The 19418-nt window shown below is 39.9% G+C and overlaps 1 protein-coding gene across 1 annotated transcript; it reads left to right on the forward strand.

Annotated features, from left to right (window-relative positions):
- Nucleotides 1-423: 423 nt before the first annotated feature.
- On the forward strand, nt 424-17854 carry API5 (apoptosis inhibitor 5). Its single transcript, XM_084632708.1, has 14 exons — nt 424-625; nt 2535-2696; nt 4345-4438; nt 4847-4912; nt 5353-5504; nt 6287-6493; nt 8193-8297; nt 9240-9329; nt 10175-10356; nt 10672-10765; nt 12398-12454; nt 13709-13785; nt 14282-14418; nt 15583-17854. The coding sequence occupies exons 1-14, from the start codon at nt 557-559 to the stop codon at nt 15660-15662; spliced, it is 1572 nt and encodes a 523-aa protein (XP_084488834.1). The 5' UTR covers nt 424-556; the 3' UTR covers nt 15663-17854.
- The last annotated feature ends 1564 nt before the right edge of the window (nt 17855-19418 follow it).

Consider the following 19418-nt stretch of genomic DNA (forward strand, 5'->3'; position numbering starts at 1 on the left):
GCCCGCAACTCCCGCTCTGCACCTTCCACCTGTGTCTGTGTGTGGACAAGGCCTTGCTGGCTAATGACACCCCTGGGTAGCAGCTGGGGCCAAGCCCAGGGCTGCAGTGCCCCGAGGCGATCAGAGGACAGGCTCCCCGCAGGGCTGGGGGTGGGCATGGGCTCTGCCAGGGGTCCCTGCAGCTGTTCCTGTGGCGGAGGCGCCGCTGGGGGCAGCTGGGGAGGGCAAGGGTCTGCTCCTGGGGGACCAGCAGGACAGCAGCAGCTGCTGCCCCGGCCTGCAACACTGCGCAAGAGGCGGCCCGCGGGGCCAGTCCGCCGGCCGGGCTCTTGCCCAGGGGCGCGCTCCCGAGCGCGCCCCCGCCCGGCCGCAGTGAGTCCGCCGCGCCTGCAGGGGTCGCTGCCGCAGGAGGCGCGGGGCTGAGCGCGTTCGCTCGGGGGCAGCAGCCGCAGCAGCAGTCGCAGCGGCCGAGGCGGTAGACGCCTGAGCAGCAGCCGCCGGAGAAGCAGCCCTGAGCCGCGGCGGCCTCGGTTCCAGCTCCGGCCCGCGCCGCACGATGCCGACCGTGGAGGAGCTTTACCGCAACTATGGGATCCTGGCCGATGCCACCGAGACCGCGGGGCAGGTGGGTCCCGGCCGCGGCCTGCACGGCCCCGGAAAGCCCCGGGCTCGAGTGCGGCGGCTCCCGGCTGGGGGGAAGCTGCGGGGCGCAGGCCTGGCCCGGGCTGGAAGGAGCGGGATGAGGGTGGAGGGGCGGCTTGCTGGGGCGGGGGGGGGGCAGGAGTGGGGGATCGGCCAGGGGCTGAGCAGGTTGGCGGGCAGCGGGTTAAGCAAAAAAAAGTAACTGATGAAAATATTGCGCACGCCGCCCAGCGCGCCCGCCTGGGCCAGTGGCGTTAGCCTGGCCCTCGTCTCTTCTCCGGCCGTTTGCTGTGGCTGCAGACCCGGCCTCCTTCTGTTGGAGGGGGGACTCGACCTTGCATTCGTGACACGCCGCTTTGATCTCAGGCGTGAAAGGGTTTTGTAGCCAACGTTTCTCCGGGACGTTGAAGGCCTGATTTCCAGAAGTGCGCAGCCCCCACTGCTCCTGTTCCGTTTTATTGGGTGTTGTGGGTAGCCATCACCTCTGAAAAATCAGTTCCTTGAAGCTCTGTCCTGCTTGTCAGGCCTGAGGCTCTCTTTTAAATGTGGTGTTAGGTGGTTGGAGTTATTAACTCAGTCTCAGAAAACAGACCTGCTTTGATCAGTGTTTGACCCAGAAAAACTTGTGGCAGTCATAAAAAGAAAAAAAGACATGTCTTACAGCTTTTAAATTTATTATCGCCACACAGAACAGGCTGTGCTAAGTAAAGCATCCTTTCTGCAACACTGAGGAGAGTAGGGTGTTAAAAATAGAACTCAGTTCATTTTCTTTAAAATAAAGTATTCGGATTTTTTGCTCCAGTTATAGTATGTTGTTTGGGAAACTTCCGCTAGAATTTTAAGGTTTCCATCCTGCATAACTTTACATAAACAAGTAGAGTTAAGGATGTGCAGAAGAGCTTGCAGGATCTGGGCCTGTGTGTATTGAACATCTAAGCAGATGTAGGAGTGAAAATGAAAACAGTCAAAGTAAATGACAACTGAGGGGTTACTGGTCAGAGAGAAAACATAATTCCAAGTATAGAAATTATGTTCAATAGTTTATTTAAAATACAGGTGGTAAGAACAATTATTTGATTAAGAGCAATATAATTATTCATCTGTGAATTACTGTCACGTACTAATGTACAATTTGGGGACAGAAAGATTGCTTGTCCAGTTCTGGCCAGCAGTCATCTTTGGAGCATGAAAAGAAAAGCTTCTCAGTAGAATTTCCTGGGTTGCTAGATTAATTTAAAAAAAAATGCCTTGGCAAGGCCAGGTGAAAGATCAAATGTCAAACTTGATCTGAGAGAGAAACTAATTATTGTAGTTCTTATAGCTTTTACAAATAATAATTCCTTCCCCTGTCTAGATAGTAGATTTCCAGGTTCTGATCCTGCCATGGAACCCTGGTAATCATCAAGTTCATTGTGACCCTGCTTGTGTTTTAGGGTCTGCTCATGTGGATCTGATTGCAGCATTTGGCTCTTAGATGGTATAAATAAAAATTTAACGTTATTCAGCTGAACAGAAGGTGATTTACTCATCCAATTGTCTGTTAAGTACCTGATCTACTCTTACTGAAGTCAGTGGAAATTTTGCCACTCATAAGAAGTAGAATACCATAAGGCCATTTCCTACCTTATTGGTGCTTTGGACAGTAATTTTTTTCTTTAAATGCAGCCTTTATTTTTTGGTCAATAATTTTGTTGGTTTGATTAGTAGCCAGTACAGTTATGCCAAAGAAAATTATAGTCCAGTTAATTTATCATTAATATACGTGAACTTTTTGTAAATAGGTTGCTGTATTAATGATGAAACTGAAGTGCAACTGAGAGTAAAAAGTCCTTTCTAGGTCCTAGGGAAATCCAAAGTATGCTCTGCTTTATATAGTCTGTCTTCTCTTCTAGCATAAAGATGCTTATCAGGTGATATTGGATGGCGTAAAGGGAGGTGCCAAGGAGAAGAGGCTAGCAGCACAGTTTATTCCAAAGTTCTTCAAACATTTCCCTGAGCTGGCTGATTCAGCTATCAATGCCCAACTGGACCTCTGTGAAGATGAAGATGTTTCTGTAAGGATACATGCTGGACATTTTGTAGCATGCTGCTATATTGAGTTTTATTTTGTGCTCCCTTTTATTCCTCTCCCATTTTATATAAGTATTTTCCTCCAAAAAATTGGACTTCAGTGTCCATATGTTTCCAAACGTATTATGTCTGTGTGTCATAAAATTATAATTAAATTAACACTACATTAGTGCCTTCCTCTTATTTCAGTCAAAGCAATTCTTATCACTTTGGGTGAAGTAAGCTGATTCCTACAGATGCCTGTCACTTAGCTCATGATAATGCTAATAATGTCTGAAGAACACATTGTAATTGTACTCATCTTCTATCACCGGCTAAATCTTTGTTGGGTTTTTTTCTTCACCATCCCTTGTGACTCGGCGCTTTCTAGTTACAGGAAAAAATTCTCTAGCCAGAGACTGAACTAAAAATACTTTTCATGTTCCTAACACTTTTTTTATATCAAAGTACTTTACATGTATTAAGCCTTACATCTTCTCTTGAAGGTAAGGAAATATTTCTACCATTTTACATTTACACAGTGGAAACATGAGGCAGAAAATAAAAAAAAACACCTGATTTTCCAGGCATCCTAAGCACCCACAACTCTGGTTTGCTTTGAGGGGGATTCTGTAGGCTAAGCACCTCTGGAAACGAGACTTAGGTGATTTGCACAAGGTCAGACAGGAAGTCTCAGTTGTGCTGGGAAGAAAACCCAGTATTTCTGGCTCTGTCTTGTACACTAAACGAACCTATCCTTTCTGTTTTAGCCCATAATACCTATCTAGAAGTGGTAGAAAATGATCAGATAAAGGATGGAAGTTGTATTATTTTTTAATCCAAATTTGGTTCGTGAGGTTTTGATCCGTTAGTGATTTTTTTTATGTAAGCGTTTAAAGAATCTGTTAAAATGGCATTTTCCCAACAAAATTAGGCTCAAGATGAAATCATAGTTATTTTATAATCTGCAAATATCTGTTCATAAGACTTCTCCAAACCAACCATAAATGTTGAAATTTGAGCTGTCACTAGTGTCTGATTAATAGCTGGGGCAGAGACTTTTCGGTATGGAACTAATGGCACAGCACAGTTAGATAAATCAGAAACCTCACATGGGTTCTGCAGTTCACATCAGCATCTGCAATTCAGAATATTTGAGTTCAGCATTTAATTCAGGGATGCTACTGGAAGTAAAAGATAGCAGAAGTCACACACTAAGGGTTCGTCTTCACTGGCAATTTACAGCACTGCAACTGTCTCACTCAGCGGTGAGAAAAAACACCCCCTTGAGCGCAGCAAGTTTCAGCGCTGTAAAGCGCCAGTGTAGACAGTGCACCAGTGCTGGAAGCCACGCCCCTCGCGGAGGTGGGTTTTTTAGAGCACTGGGAGAGCTCTCTCCCCCCATGCTGTGCCACGACCGTACAAGGCACGTTAAAGTGCTGTCGCAGCAGCACTTTAGCATTGCCAGTGTAGACTAGCCCTAAATCATCTTACTCTTCGTTGGTTTAGATACCAAACGCATGATTGTTTTTCTCATTCAGCTGTTTTTCTTCTGAACCTTGTTTGAGACTGCACTGATTCTAATCTGCCTGTAATTATGTGCTAAGATTTTGACTCTTCTGTTCAGATGATGACAGTGTTTCATTTTGACAGATCCGACGCCAAGCAATCAAGGAGCTGCCTCAGTTTGCCACAGGAGATAATCTTCCCCGGGTGGCAGACATACTGACCCAGCTTCTGCAGTCAGGTAACGTGTACTGATGATTTCCTTGCCTATTTCCTGCTGCCATGTGCTTCTGTTACATGTATGTTTGTGGCTGGTTTGGTTGAAGAGAGTTATAGTTGTGGAAACTGAATTCCTCTGTTGATTCATTAGCTTGTTATGTAGCAATCTGTCACAGTTGTCTTCATATCCTGTTTTTGCTCCATTTCTTTTCCCCTGTCGTTGACATCTTATATCTGCAGTGCAAATATGCCAGGATGACAGGAAATATTTGTTAAACATTTAAACTCTGCAGTGACTTGCTCTTTGTAACCAGATGTCAGGAGTTAGAAACCTTTTTGTATTATGCTGAAGTATTCTTTTGACCTCTTATTCTTGCCCTTACTTCAGCATATCAGAAAGATGCATGACTTTGAATTTTCTCTTCCCCAGATGATTCCGCAGAATTCAACTTGGTGAACAATGCTCTGTTAAGTATATTTAAGATGGATGCTAAAGGTAAATAGCAGACTCTTATATATAATGTTATTGTTTAAAGTGCTCACCAATCGTTGATAAGTTACAAAAACCATTCCTGATCTCACTCCTTGAATCTGCTGCAGGGCAGTGTAGAATTTTAAGCAAATGTTATCACTTGCTGTTCTGTGTCACAGATCTTGAGCTGTTTGGCTTATGTAAATACAGAGCCATTACAACTTTGTAATATAGTGGCACCCAAAATGTGGTGTTTGATATGCAAACATACAGGAAGGCATGATCTATGCCCTTAAGAGCTATTTCTTTCTGCTGTGGTGTATGTTTACCTTGTTTCTAAAACTAGCAATTTTAAAATAAGTTCTGGAGCTTTTCCAATTTGGAAAGTAGTTTTTCTTTTTACTGTATATCATAATGATAAAATTGTTGAACGGTTTGCATTAATGTAATTGTTTGGATTTCAGGGACACTGGGAGGCTTGTTCAGTCAGATTCTTCAAGGAGAGGATATTGTGAGAGAACGAGCTATCAAGTTCCTCTCTACCAAACTCAAGACCCTTCCTGAAGAAGTGTTAACAAAGGAAGTAGAGGAGCTCATATTAACTGAATCAAAGAAGGTAAGTGTTGTATTTCACTCCAAATTTAGGTTCTGTTAAATCAGCTTTTTTTGTAATAGAAAGGTTTCCAGTATTCGATTGTTTAAAACGCCATGCACAGTTATGGGACTGTATACATGATTCTGTGATTGGGGGAGGGATAACTCAGTTGTTTTGAGCATTGGCTTGCTAAAACCAGGGTTGTGAGTTCAGTTCTTGGGGGGGAGGGGGGATTTAGGGATCTGGGGCAAAAATTGGGGATTGGCCCTGCTTTGAGCAGGGGGTTGGACTAGATGACCTCTTGAGGTCCCTTCCAACCCTGATATTCTATGCTTCTGTGTTTGCAACCCAGATGTTACAGCATTATGTGACTGTGTCAATGCAGACACAACTATTTTGTCCACTTTTATTTATAATCTGTTTTCATTGTCCAGACTGAGAGAAATGCAAAAATCAAGAAAACTGACCAAACAATAAGAAGTAAATTACATGGTTAAAGTTCTTTCAGTTTTAGACATTCAAGTTTTTGTTAGTAATCTAAAGAGAGTCGATATTTAAAAATAATTGGCTGAGCAAAGTGAGGTCCTATGCTCAATTTGATAGCATTTCTGTCTGTGGCACCCTCTCGTTACTTTAACCCAGAGGCATATACAGAGATACTGTATGTTTTCCCATTTTTTAAAAAATGTAGGGAGCTAAAACTGTACTATTGGATAACAGTGCTATTTACCAACTTAAGTGTAATAGGAGACGGGTATTACAAATTGCCTCAGTGGGATTCTGTTTTCTGCTTTTATTTTAAGGTCCTTGAAGATGTGACGGGTGAGGAATTTGTCCTTTTCATGAAGATATTATCTGGCTTAAAAAGCTTACAGACAGTGAGCGGGAGGCAGCAACTGGTGGAACTGGTGGCTGAACAAGCTGACCTGGAGCAAACGTTTAATCCGTCCGATCCAGATTGTGTGGACAGACTCTTGCAGTGCACTCGGCAGGCAGTGCCACTCTTCTCAGTATGTATTTCTTTCCTTTGTATAGTTAGTACGATATTAAAGCTGCGGACTGTAATGTCTTCAAAGTCATGACTAGCTGTGTCAGAGTGATTGCACAGCTGTGACTTATAGTCAGCAGTTTCTCTGACCTAAGTCTTACATGTATTTTGGACTGATCTGTTCTGGAGAATTTCCATTCAGATTTGTAAATCATAAGAACTTGCGTCTTCCTTAAGTTCCTGCTTTCTCACAAATTGAAGAATTTGATGTGAATGATGTCTCAGTCTCCCACCTCTATTCGTCAGCAGATGTGGTATTTGTCTTAGTGTGTTAGCTGAGAGAATTGAAATTTTCTTTATTGGTTATGGAAGAGAATCTTGCCAACATGATTCTAGGCGCTCTCTCTCTAATAAACTCTGTGCAATTTCTAGGCTTAATTTAGTAAAGATAACTTTCTTCCATGGTTACAGAAGGCTTTTAATACCATTCTTTCTTCTCATTGTTAGCATCCCTGGCAGATGGGCAATTCTGTTGCCTTGGCTCTATGTGCCCAATGTAATTTTTAGGAACTGCTCTTTCAGAAAACATCACAAGTCAACATTATAAGAGGGGTATGGGAAAGGAAGTATGTCCTTGTAATTAAAGCACTGGCTTGTATTTGTGGCTGTGTCACAGAGTTCCTTTGTGATCTTTGGTAGGTTATTTAATCTCTGAACCCTAGCTCCCCATCTTGTAAAATGGAGAATCCGCTGAAATTCTAACACTTTCACTGATTTAACTGTTTTTGATGCACTCCTCCACTCCAGGAGACTTTGACAGTCTCTCTTAAAGGAAAATGTGGTGGTTTCTTTTGGTACCTATAGCACAGAAGGAACTGTGCAACTTCTGAGACATCCTGTGTTCAAAAGAGTTTTTTGTCAGCTTTTGCTCCAGTCTTGCAAGGGAAAGTCATCATAAGATAAAGGCAGGATTTAAGGTCATGGGCAAGGACTTCTGGCCAAGTGAAAGCGCCATCTCTCAACTATATCAGACACAGATTACCACTTGTACTGAAAGAGAGTCATTGAAAAAAGGCTTCAGCCTAACTTCAGAAATAGGTTAATAACTTCTTTTTAAAACACTGGCACTCACACAACCAGAGAGGGATGAGCCCTTGCAAAAGTTCCTGGGTTGTATTTTTTTTGGCTCAGACTTTAGAATCTTGTAACAATCCCCTCTTTAGACATAAAAAGTGAATATTTGCCAGGTATGCTATTAATTGTACATAGTGTCTTACCTCATATCCACTGGGCTGACCTAGCACTATCTGCTGTCAAGAGAGAGAGCTGGATTTGAATCCTAAGTTCACCCTCTTGCTCCATTCTCAGTGAGGGTTAGGAATATTGCAGAGGTGAGAGCAGAGTCCAATAGACAAATGTTCTGCTGATGGATTTAAATTTAAACATTGATTAACTCGGTCCATTGCCAGGCATACTGCAGTAGTTTAAAGCCTGTTTTCCGGGAAATGGAACTGTTACAGATAGGAAAAAATAAGCATTTGCAATTTTATCAAAATCACCTGTAGCCTAGGCACCACTCTTAGCTGGAAGGGCCCGTGTGTTTTGAAGGGAGAAATTAGCTAAGGGGTAGCAAAATGATGGGTGTCCATTGGGCAGGGAAGGTGGGAAAAAATTAAATCAAACTCCTGCAGTAACCTTAGTGTCTTTCTGAACTTTTACAGAAAAATGTTCATTCTACAAGGTTTGTGACTTACTTCTGCGAGCATGTGTTACCAAACCTCAGTTCCCTGACTACTCCAGTGGAGGGCCTTGATATCCAGTTAGAGGTAAGCTAAGCCTGTAAGAGCTAATAAACCTCAAATATACACATCATAGTGCTTATTGCAGAAGTGAGTGTTTCTCTGCATAACACTCTTGAGATTGTAAAAACTTCAGTGTGTTTTCCAGCAATTTGCTGATCTACTGTTCTATGGCTCTTCTAGTTAATAACATGAGGAAAGATCACAGAACTCTGCCAGCTGATGGAGCTGGGTTGAGCAGAACCTTCTAATGCCTAAGAGTAAATACAGAAAGCAAAAGCCTTACCCTAATTAAGAGGAATAATGACTATAGTCATTAGTCATGTGGTAACCTCACTGAACTTTCCAAGCTGTTGCTATTCCTTCACATTGTCTTCTAAATAGTCCCCTCAGAGTTACCTCTTTATCAGCAATGTGCTTGTGCTGTGCAAAACAAACAAAAGAAAAATTCCTGCCTGAAAGAGCTTACAAGCTGAAAGAGCCAGATAGACAAGAGGCACTGAGAAGCCAGGAGGGAATAACTTGAATACCTTTTTATATTCATTACTTTTATTGTCACTTCTTGTGGATATCATGGAGGGAGTGAGGCTTTAGGAGGAACTTAAATGCATTGAGGAAGGAGGCTTGAATGAATATCTGGTAGACTGCAGACAGGAGGTTCAGACAAGCTTAGTCTGGCATTCACTGCTTAACAATTGTTAAGATACATGTATAAATATTACTGTCACATGTTAATTTTAGTTCTCTACAAATCTCTGGTACTTAAAGCCTGCATTAAAGGTAAGATGTCCCTCACCTGGCATGAGTTGTATTTTATAGACTTTACAAAATCATGATTGATGTTTGTGGCAAATGAATGTTGTGATATGCTGAAGAAGCCATGTTAATGTTGCAATCCACTTTTATTTAAAATTATGCAACTATGTGATTATAACTCTTAGCTTTACCAAGAGCTGTTCTTGTTTGTAGGTATTGAAACTACTTGCTGAAATGAGTTCGTTTTGTGGTGACATGGAAAAGTTAGAATCAAACTTGAAGAAGCTTTTTGATAAATTACTGGTAAGGCAGACTTTTGCTGTGATACAATAATAAAAAATGCACTCCTAAAAGTGAGTGACCTTTAGTTGCTTATTACCCATTTATCTTTGGTCCCTTCCTGTAAAGGTAGTTACCCCTGGTTATTCTTCTGTTCAAGACAAATAAGTGCAAAGATCTCTTTGCCCACTTTGAATCTTTCCATAGCATTGCAGAACTGGATGATTTCTCTACACACCATTTTTGATCCAAGTTGAAGAAAGTAGTACGGTTTGTGTTTGTATGATGATCTTAAAATCCGTCCGTGCTGGCAGTAGTGGCAGGGCTACCACAGACACTTACTGGCTCAGAGCAGGTATAGTTGAGATGCTGATAAAAGTGTTGGTAGCTGATCTGCACTAGCCTGGAAACAAATGATAGTAACATGGAGCTAGTGCAATGAAGGGAGACTCTGTTAGAATTGTCAGAATAGATAAGGCTCTATGTAATGTAGCTTAAACTAGTTGAAGTCTGTACAAGACTGCAGCAGAGCCTATAGAAAAAATGTTAGTTGTCCTCCCTACAATCCAACAATGCACAGAGTGGTATTGATAAGTTAGGTGTTTGCTGGACTGGCTGTTTCCAAACGCTGAAGTTAAAGAGAAGTTTTGTATGACCATACATTCAAGAGAAACTGGTAAATAGATTAGACTGCTAACCTGCTTACATATTTAGCTAACTGATTTGGTAATGCTGTTTATTTCCTATATTGAGGTTTTATTTTTCGTAGCCTTGCCCTCCTGTGAAAGTGGGTGGGATGCAAAAAGTGGAGAAAAGGGAACAGGTGAGTGAAAGTGTCTCATGTATCTGTTCTGCTTGGTGTTCATCAGGAGTACATGCCACTTCCTCCAGAGGAAGCAGAGAATGGGGAAAATGCAGGTAATGAAGAGCCCAAGTTGCAGTTCAGCTATGTGGAGTGTTTGTTGTATAGCTTTCATCAGCTGGGGCGAAAGCTTCCAGACTTCCTCACGTCCAAGCTCAATGCAGAGAAATTGAAAGACTTCAAAATCAGGTAATGCATGAGAGACTGGAATGATCACTTTAGCTGCAAACCCAGCTGCAATGAACATACTGGAAGTGTCAGTGTAGAATATTATTGATCCTTCCTCTGCTGAACTGTTCGGGTGCGGGAGAAGCATAAATCAGATTAGAAAGCAAAATAATGAACTGATTGAAAAATGTTTTCAGCATTTATTTAAAAATAAAAACACTCTTGTCATATCACGGTTTTCCTTTTGCTTGTGCTATTCTTTTACAGGAATGTGTGAAGTTTTGTGCTTGGCTTGATTGGGGTTCATTAAATACTTTAAACTCATTTTTCTGTTAGGCTACAGTATTTTGCCCGAGGGTTGCAGGTTTATATACGACAGCTTCGTCTGGCACTTCAAGGAAAAACAGGTGAAGCCTTAAAAACAGAAGAGGTATGTATTCCCTGGAAGCAGTTCTCTTATCAATTCTACTGAATAGCTATTGCAAACCATTATAAAAGCCAGCCTTTTATGCTGAGATGACTAAAATTGAATGATACTGGGAAATGACTGTCACTATGCTGCTTAAGCCTACTAAATGAATGTAGATTGACACTGCATGTCAGGCAAATACTATCAATACAGCTGATAGCAAGTATTTTAGACGCGAGAAAGCTCTTGTAGTTTGAATAAACTTTGTTTCGTGGTCTGGAAAGTGGCAAATGTTTTCTAGATTTATTAAGTGCTAGATGACAGCATGTATGAATGCACCATTCTCTTACCTCTACAGACCCAGGTTCAATTCTTCTCATGTGCAAATGAATTTGAACTCAAATTTGTTGATGATATTTCTCAGTACTACAAAAGTACTAAATTAGGTGCCTTTGGCCATGTCCAAGTTTGGAGTACCAACTGTGCTGCAGGTCAGCAGTCAAGGAAGCTGAAAGAGCTGTGTGAGAGCACAGGACTGCAGTGCCAGAGGATGCTGGAAATCAGGACTTGGGTGCACTGATTAGCAGGGAGTGCAGCAGATTGGGACTGAGGCTCATTACCAGAGCTGTACAGTGGCCAAGCACTAGAACAGTGAGGGCAACAGAGAAGATTGAACTGGCTTAGCAGAGCTGCAGAGAGAAGCTGGCATAGTACCTCACTGTACTGTTGCTTGTCTCTAACCAGTGCTCTGTCACTTTCAGGAGCATTATCCTCAAATTTATTTATTTATTTATTTATTTATTTAAATAAAGGCAGTTTACCAACGCTTTATACCAGAAAGCAGTGTTCAGTGTCCTGGGCTTGTCAATGTGACAGTCCTGCAATTCTCTAAGCAGTTAAGTTTCCCATCTGTTGCAGCACCAATCATGGATTTCAAAAGCAATGTTACTCCACATACAAAAAACCAGTGATGCTAGCTTCCGAAGTCAGTATCTGATTATTCAGTAGTTATGCCTGATCATGGCCAATCTTCCTTGCATATTGAAACAAGACAGTGACAGAGAGTTCTCTGCAAAAGGTTTTTGCTGGGCTGCTACTGTTGAACATCCCTTAGTTCCTGCATTTGTTTCAGTTACGCTCTCTTGACTGGGTTTGTATTGCAAACCTGAATTGGGGCAGATAGATACAAGTGGATGCGTGACAGGCAATGTCATCTATCCAGGTGCCACTTCTGGAGATGGGGGGGACACTTCTAAGCCATAACCACATGCAGCTAGATCAACAGGTCACAGTTGAACTTTGGCTTTCAGATTATAGTAGTGTTTTGTTCACCCACAGATTGTGTCTGTTTGGCCTAGTTACACACCATACATTTTGTTTTGAATGAGACACCTAAATGTATTGAACAAAGAATGGTAGAAAATTGGAGATCCTGGAATTCTATAGCCAACTGATTTTCATTAAATGCAAAATTACTGAGAACTAAAAATTATAACAGCTAAGTCATTTACAGAAATTTGCTATAGATCTCTCATCAAGGTCATAGAAATTTATTTGGAGGTGTGCAGTAAAATTCCAGTATATCTGTCTTCACTAAATGCATCGGACATAATCTCAAATCACTAAAATTGCTGTATTTTTCCCCTTTTGCAGAACAAAATTAAAGTGGTCGCCTTGAAAATAACTAATAACATCAATGTTTTAATCAAGGTAAGCCTTAAATCTTCTGTTATGTCTAAACATGGAACAGGTCTGTAATAGAAGGCTCGGGAACAGAGAGCTATTGAGAAATTTCCCAGGTGGGGATCAAATGTTGTTGTCAAGATGCTCCACTGTCATCTCTACCGTGGAGTAAATCAAATTCAGCATTGGCACTACGTTAAAGTTCTTCTCTTAAGTTTTTGTTAATTTCCTGGTCTGAGGAGATCAGTGCTCCCCTTCTGTCATTCGAGTACATTTCCTTTGTGAACTCTCTGGATCTACATATTAGCAACTAACAATGGAAATTAATAAATAAACGGCTTATTGAATTGAAAGTAACAGTGACTGGCTGACTGAAATCCATTTCAGTACTCTACCTGCTCACTGTATAAAGTTTGTGGCATCATTATCAAGACATCCAGCCACCTTGAATTGGGTGGATTACCCTGCTGAGGAGCTGGAATTTTAAGTGTTGCAGCCCTTTGTTTGTAGGCCAATAAATTGATGATTCAGTATCATGAGGGGAAGATTTACTTAAAAAAAAACACTATAATGGGTCAGTTGTCCTTTGCAGTGTCATTTTGATCAGAAATTTGGGCCAATTGTTCTATAACAATGATTTTCAGTTTAGGATTTACTTGCTGTGTCTGATTTCAGCAGGTTTGATGGAGTTTACAGGATATTTAAGCATAAAAGCAAGTTAAGGATTGAGCAAGTCTTGCCTCGTAACATTCAATGCTTCGGTATCTATAGTTAGAAATATATCCCTGAAATGCTGACTTAAGGTTTAATGTAATGTTTTTAAAGAAAATTGTTTTGATTATGCTTTCCCTTCAAAGTTCATACCGTGGCACTCTAGTGTGAGCCAATTCTTTGCTCAATCCCATGCTGCTTCTTAGCACCGTGGTAGGAATAGCAGAGATCCACACAGGAGCCATTGTAATTCATTGTAGTAATGTACAGTACACATATTAATATACTGTGCAGAATCATAGCATGAGACACTTCTGTTCATATGAAATTAGAATTTCATATTAGAGTGCATGGAATAAAGTAGCTGAATTTTTTTAAGTGGTTCATCCAGGTAATTCTTGTTTCTGGATCCTAGGACTTAACATCTTTGGTTTTAAAGAGCTTGTTTGAAGGAGGTTGGGGGAATAGGGAAGTATGATTAATGCAGACTCATAATATAGGTAAGATTATGGAGTATTATTGGTGTGGACTTCATTTTGTGGTAAAATGTCCACAATTTTGTTTGTTTAGGACCTTTTCCACATTCCCCCTTCTTACAAGAGCACAGTTACGCTGTCTTGGAAACCTGTACAGAAGGCTGATGCAGGGTAAGAGTTACCAGGAAAACTTGCTTAAAGTGATATTATTGCATACACACATTGTGGAATTTTTATTTTATGATGTACAACAACTTGCCAGTATATGTTGTTCAGCACATGAGCTAAAAACCAAAGATTCGCATGCAAAAATCTTAGATGGAATTAAGGTTACAATTGTATAATAGTACGTTGTAGGCATTGTGCATAAGTGGTAGTCTCAGAATCCAGTTTCCCACACCGTGAGCCACATAACAGCTCTAGTTGTTGGCGAGTGGTATAAGGTGTCAAGACTTGCTGGGATGATACAGTAGATAATTTAATCAAAATGGGGATCAGTCTTTTAGGAAGGTTCTACAATACCATCTTCCAGAGTGTCTTCATTAACAGCTCTACTGGCTCATAAATGCTAATCTATGGGGGTGAGCATACTGTGTCTGTACTTACTACCTCGGGAATAGTGCAGCATCTTTCAAAGACTTCTCTTTATATTTTCTTGCCTTTGTAGTCAAAAAAGAACTAGTGAAGATACAACTTCAAGTTCACCACCGAAGAAGGCTCCAGCAGGACCAAAAAGGGATGCCAGGCAAATATACAACCCACCCAGTGGGAAATACAGTAGCAACCTGGGTAGCTTTTCTTATGGTAAGTTGGAGAGTTTGGAAGAACCTTGCAGGGTGAATTATACCCCTCTGGGAAGGATGTCAGTTAAGCAAGTTCCTTTCCAGATCCTCAGATGATCCAGAATTTGCTGTCATGATTTTTCCATGTAATTGTATCTATATTTTTTTAAATCACTGGTCTAGCAATAGGATAAGTTTACCAGCCTAATAACTAAGCAACTTTGCAACATCATTTTAGCAGCCACCGGTCTCTTGCAGATCTGGGGATTAAATTGTCTGAAAGCTGAGATTCCACATTATATTATGATATAAAGTAATGTTCTGTTCTTAACAAAGAAAATTCTGTTGTCTCCAATATTGTAATTTTTGTCAACACCAGTTTTAGACATGGTAGGCAGACCCTTAAGGGCTACAGGCTATCTTAACTTTTAATATCATTTTAGAAATTATAGCTGGAAATGATTCTGTTCATCTAATTTGTCCCCGTTAGTGCAGGATCCTCTGAGGATGGTCAACTTTGAGGTCTTCATTCAAATATGTCTAATTTTAAATATCCAAAGTTCTGTCCTTCCCTTTGTAGAGTTAAGCTTAATGTAATTTTAAAGGCTTAATAACTATTACAAGGGGAGGAAAAAATAGTAGGGGTCTAAAATGTTTTGATGTGTTTAGGCTTCCACTGGGATCAGACTCTAGATAGGCTACTAACAGAAGCCTGAGAAACCTTGAGACACTTTGGTTCTTCCAGTGAGATCAAACTCATTCTTAATGGAGCTAAATGAAAAACCGACTCCAATATACAAACAGTTCATTTATGTCCTCTGGTTCTTCCAGTGGTGTTGGAGCCTTAAACTGAAAACATTAAGATACCAGTACAGCAAAACACTTAAGTATATGCTTAATTTTAAGGAGGTGATTAGCCACATTTGAAGTCAGTGTTTGAGACATACTGTGATGGATAGGCAAAAAAAACTCTTAATTTAAACTGATACAGAGAACCTTTTAAACCAATATAATATAATCTTGTTGGAAGGTTTTAAGTACTGTTGCGTAGATGGGGTTAGCCCAGGTAATTGTACCTAAAACAGAACAGCTGTAACAGGCATGATAATATATTGCAATTTCATTTTTAATCAGCTATTCAAACACAAGAGACCTGTATAAGATAAACGTTTGCATTTATTTTCAGAGCAGAGAGGTGGTTTCCGGGGTGGCCGAGGGAGAGGCTGGGGAGGACGAGGTAATCGCAGTCGAGGAAGAATCTACTGAACAGACCATTGCATTCTCCAGAGCCATTATGGGGTAAAACACCAGTAAAAGTGAAAGTACTGCTCATCAAAGGATTGCCTGGAGTACTGTATCCCTTCAAGGACTGCCTTCTGCTAAAGACTGACTTAAATGTTCTTTATACCTTTGTATGTATGATCTACTTTTCTAACGGACTACAAAACTTGTCCATAGTGAAACTACAACTGTATTTTTGGATGATTAGTCAGCAATTTTGAGTTATTTTAGAAGTGTCTTCAGGGTTTATTCGGAATTGGAAAACAGCATAGTTTTATCTGAAACTACATCTTGACAGTTTGTATATTAACCTAAAAATCAGCTATTACTCAACTAAAACTATATTGTAATTGAGTTTATATATTAAATAATGGACAGGAAAGGGATGACTACAAAGGTACACGTCCATTAAGATTGACAGCTGCAGTAATCCTTTCCTCATCTGTAACAATATCTTGCAATATGTGGAGAAGAGTACCATTATTAAATTAGCATTTATTTACTCTTTATAACAGAATCGTTGACTATTCAGACAAATGCTGGATTTTTAAAGTCTGTAACATGGACATACAAATTTTTGCTTGTAGCATGAAGCAATCATTTAACTTAAAGTTGTGGAGAATGTGATGTTTTTGTTTTTGTACATCTTACTCTTCTCCCTACATTGTAATACAAAAGTGGTGTTTTGCAAATGGGTTTTTAATGTTCAGTATGAATATGTATGCATATGCCATGAAATTTCAGTAAAACAAGTTAAAAAAAAAAAAAACTAGAAGTACTTCAGGAGTGGGAAAAGTCAGATGCAATAATTAAGCTTCATAAATTGCAGTTGGACAGCAGCAGTGGCCTGGCTCTTTCCTGTGCGTTTGAAGATTTCTGGATTGTTTGGCACTTGAAATTTTTTTTTTTTTAAACAATACCAACTGCATTTTAAAAACATATAAATAAAATTTTATTTTGGGTACCACTGTAAAAATCCAGCTATGTTATTTGATTCAGGTGGAGAATTAAAGACTCTGTACTAGTTTGTCCTTCATGGTAACCTAAGATTTTGATTTAACAGTGGACACCCAGTAAATACAACTTTATTTAAGAGCAGATCTGGCACAGAGGTTTGGTTTTGTCGTTCTCTTCTTCCCCCTTCTCCCCCCCCGCACCCCACACACACACATTTTCACCACTTTAAACTTTTTTACTTTCTCCTCAGGTCATTCGTAGAGATTGAATATCGTAAAAGGTGTGATAGTAAAATGGAGAAAAGCTGTGGGGAAGGAAGAAATATTAACAAATTCTGTTGACATAAAATACCTTAGGCTTTAGAGGACTGAAGATTTCCCTAACTTTTATTTTCAACATTTTGATGACCATACCCCAAACCAAATGCCTAAAAGTAATGTTTTCCTACTAGTTTCATGTGTATTTGTGAGGAATAGCTTGTGAATCTGACACAGGTGTCTTCATTAACATTCTCTGATATTTATCACTGCAATCTGAGGAATGCATCATTTGTATTTCTGGCACTATTGCAAGATCTTCTAGAAAACTGACCCTTTAATAATAATAATAATAAAAAAAAAAAAAAGCCAGAACAGCAAAACTATCAAACTACAGAATCTGTTTCCAAACTTGATTTCTGTGCAGCTTTGGAACAGTGGTGGTAAACTTTGGACATTCCATAAGCACTTGAGTTGAACTTACATTACTGATTACAAGACACTTGCTAAATTCAGATGGTCAGTAAGAAGCTGAGCAATTAAACTTCGGCTTTCAAATACAAATTGACATGATCAAAATGTCATTTTGAAAATAGGCACAGGATCGATGTGTTATTTCCATTTGAAAATTCAGCCTGTTTCACAAAGGGCAATAATTTGTATAATTTGAAGATTTCTAAATGAATGTCAAAGCCTATTTGTAAGCACATTTATATTCTAATCACTGGATGCAAGCAGCTTCTTTGCTCACTGAAGTTTCAATGAGAACTTCTGAGACATCTTTTTCAGAGATGGGTGCAGCTTCAGCAAAGTTCTTGCTGCCTCAGAAATAGCTAGTTTCCCCCCCTTCCTTTCATTCTTAATTTCTGATGCAGTGAATTCTTTTGGAGACACCTGTGCATCACCTTGTTCAACTGTAAACTTTCCCTTATGCTTTTGGAATAAATTCATTTTGTAATTTTGTTTGAGTGGCTTACTGTTTCATTACTGTAGTTTTAAACAGTTTCATACTTTTAAGACCATTTTGTAATGGCTCACTAATGGGACATTACAGTATCTTATTTTCTAATGGCTTTCATTCCAGTAGGAGCTCCCTGATTATTTTACTGATATATAGAATTAATAGTTTAATCTCCAAATTAGAAGCAGCCACCATTAAGACAATGTTGTAGCTATTTAACTATCTAAAGCAACACTTCAAGCAAAGTTTCAGATAGGAAATAAAAGATACACCTCTAATAGAAATGGCATGAGTTTAGGTCAGCTGATTGCAATGATCCATGCTACAATTCATAGAAATGTTGGACTGGAAGGGACTTGAGAAGTCAGCATCCAGCTTCCTGTGCTGTTAGGACCAAGTAAACCTAGATCATCACTAACAGGTGTTTGTCCAACCTGTTTTTAAAAACCTCCAATTATAGGGATTCTACAATCTCTCTTAGAATCCTATTCCAGATCTTAACTACCCTTACAGTTAGCAAGTTTTTCCTAACATATAGCCTAAATCTCCGCTGTTGCAGATTAAACCCATTACTTGTCCTACCTTCAGTGAACATGGAGAAATTGATCACCACCCTCTTTATAATAGCCCTTAGCATGTTTGAAGACTTACCGGGTTCCCACTCAGTCCTCTGTTGAAACTAAATGCCTAGTTGTTTTTTTTTAAACCTTTCCTCCTAGGTCAGATTTTCTAAAACTATCATTTCTGTTACTGTTCTATGAACTCACTCTAATTTGTCCATATCTTTCCTAAAATATAGCATCCAGAATTGGACACAGTATTCCAGCTGAGGCTTGACCAGTATCAAGCAGAGTGGGACAATTCTGTCCCTGTCTCTTACTGACAAAACTCCTGTTAATACACTTCAGAATATTAGCCTTTTTTGCATCTGCATTGTATTGACTCATTCAATTTGTGATCCACTACAATCTCCAGATCCTTTTCAGCAGTATTACTGTCTAGATAGTTATTCCTCGTGTAGCTGTGCATTTGATTTTTCATTCCTAAGTCAAGTTCTTTGCACTTACCTTTATTTAGGTGGGATGCCAGTATGAACATATCTTGCTTGGGGTATGCTCAAATAAATTGGTTAGTCTCTAAGGTGCCACAAGTACTCCTTTTCTTTTTGCGAATACAGACTAACACGGCTGCTACTCTGAAGCCTGTCATTGTAGACCCAAACTCCCATTGGCAGGGTCTAGATTCATTAGCAGCTTGAGGCTGTTGAAATGATCTCTGTGAAATGAGTTTACTTCCATCTACTCTCTGCCTCGTTTTATTTGGTGGAATTTGCTGGGCCTGAAAACCCTATCAAGTAGTCAGACTTCCAGGAAGCATGTCTCCACTTTAGAAGAATCTTAAATCTATATGTTGGTTTGGACTTAGCCTCTGTGAGCACATTCATATGGCCTCCAAGCTTGTTTACTATAATTTTCTGTACCTATGGCAGATGTTTCATTCCTTTCTTAAAAAGAAAACTACCTTAAATTGATTCAGATTAAAACAGCCTGTCTGTTCAGCAACACA

The sequence above is a fragment of the Lepidochelys olivacea genome, assembly GCF_965140295.1.
Source record: "Lepidochelys olivacea isolate rLepOli2 genome assembly, chromosome: 6".
Lineage (NCBI taxonomy): Eukaryota > Metazoa > Chordata > Testudines > Cheloniidae > Lepidochelys > Lepidochelys olivacea.

Bases quoted from the DNA above. Each gene is read 5' to 3' on its own strand.
- API5 (XM_084632708.1), top strand. From the start codon at position 557: ATGCCGACCGTGGAGGAGCTTTACCGCAACTATGGGATCCTGGCCGAT. The intron at 4,913-5,352 runs GTAAATAGCAGA...TTTGGATTTCAG, and splicing joins ATTTAAGATGGATGCTAAAG to GGACACTGGGAGGCTTGTTC. The intron at 14,419-15,582 runs GTAAGTTGGAGA...ATTTATTTTCAG, and splicing joins CCTGGGTAGCTTTTCTTATG to AGCAGAGAGGTGGTTTCCGG.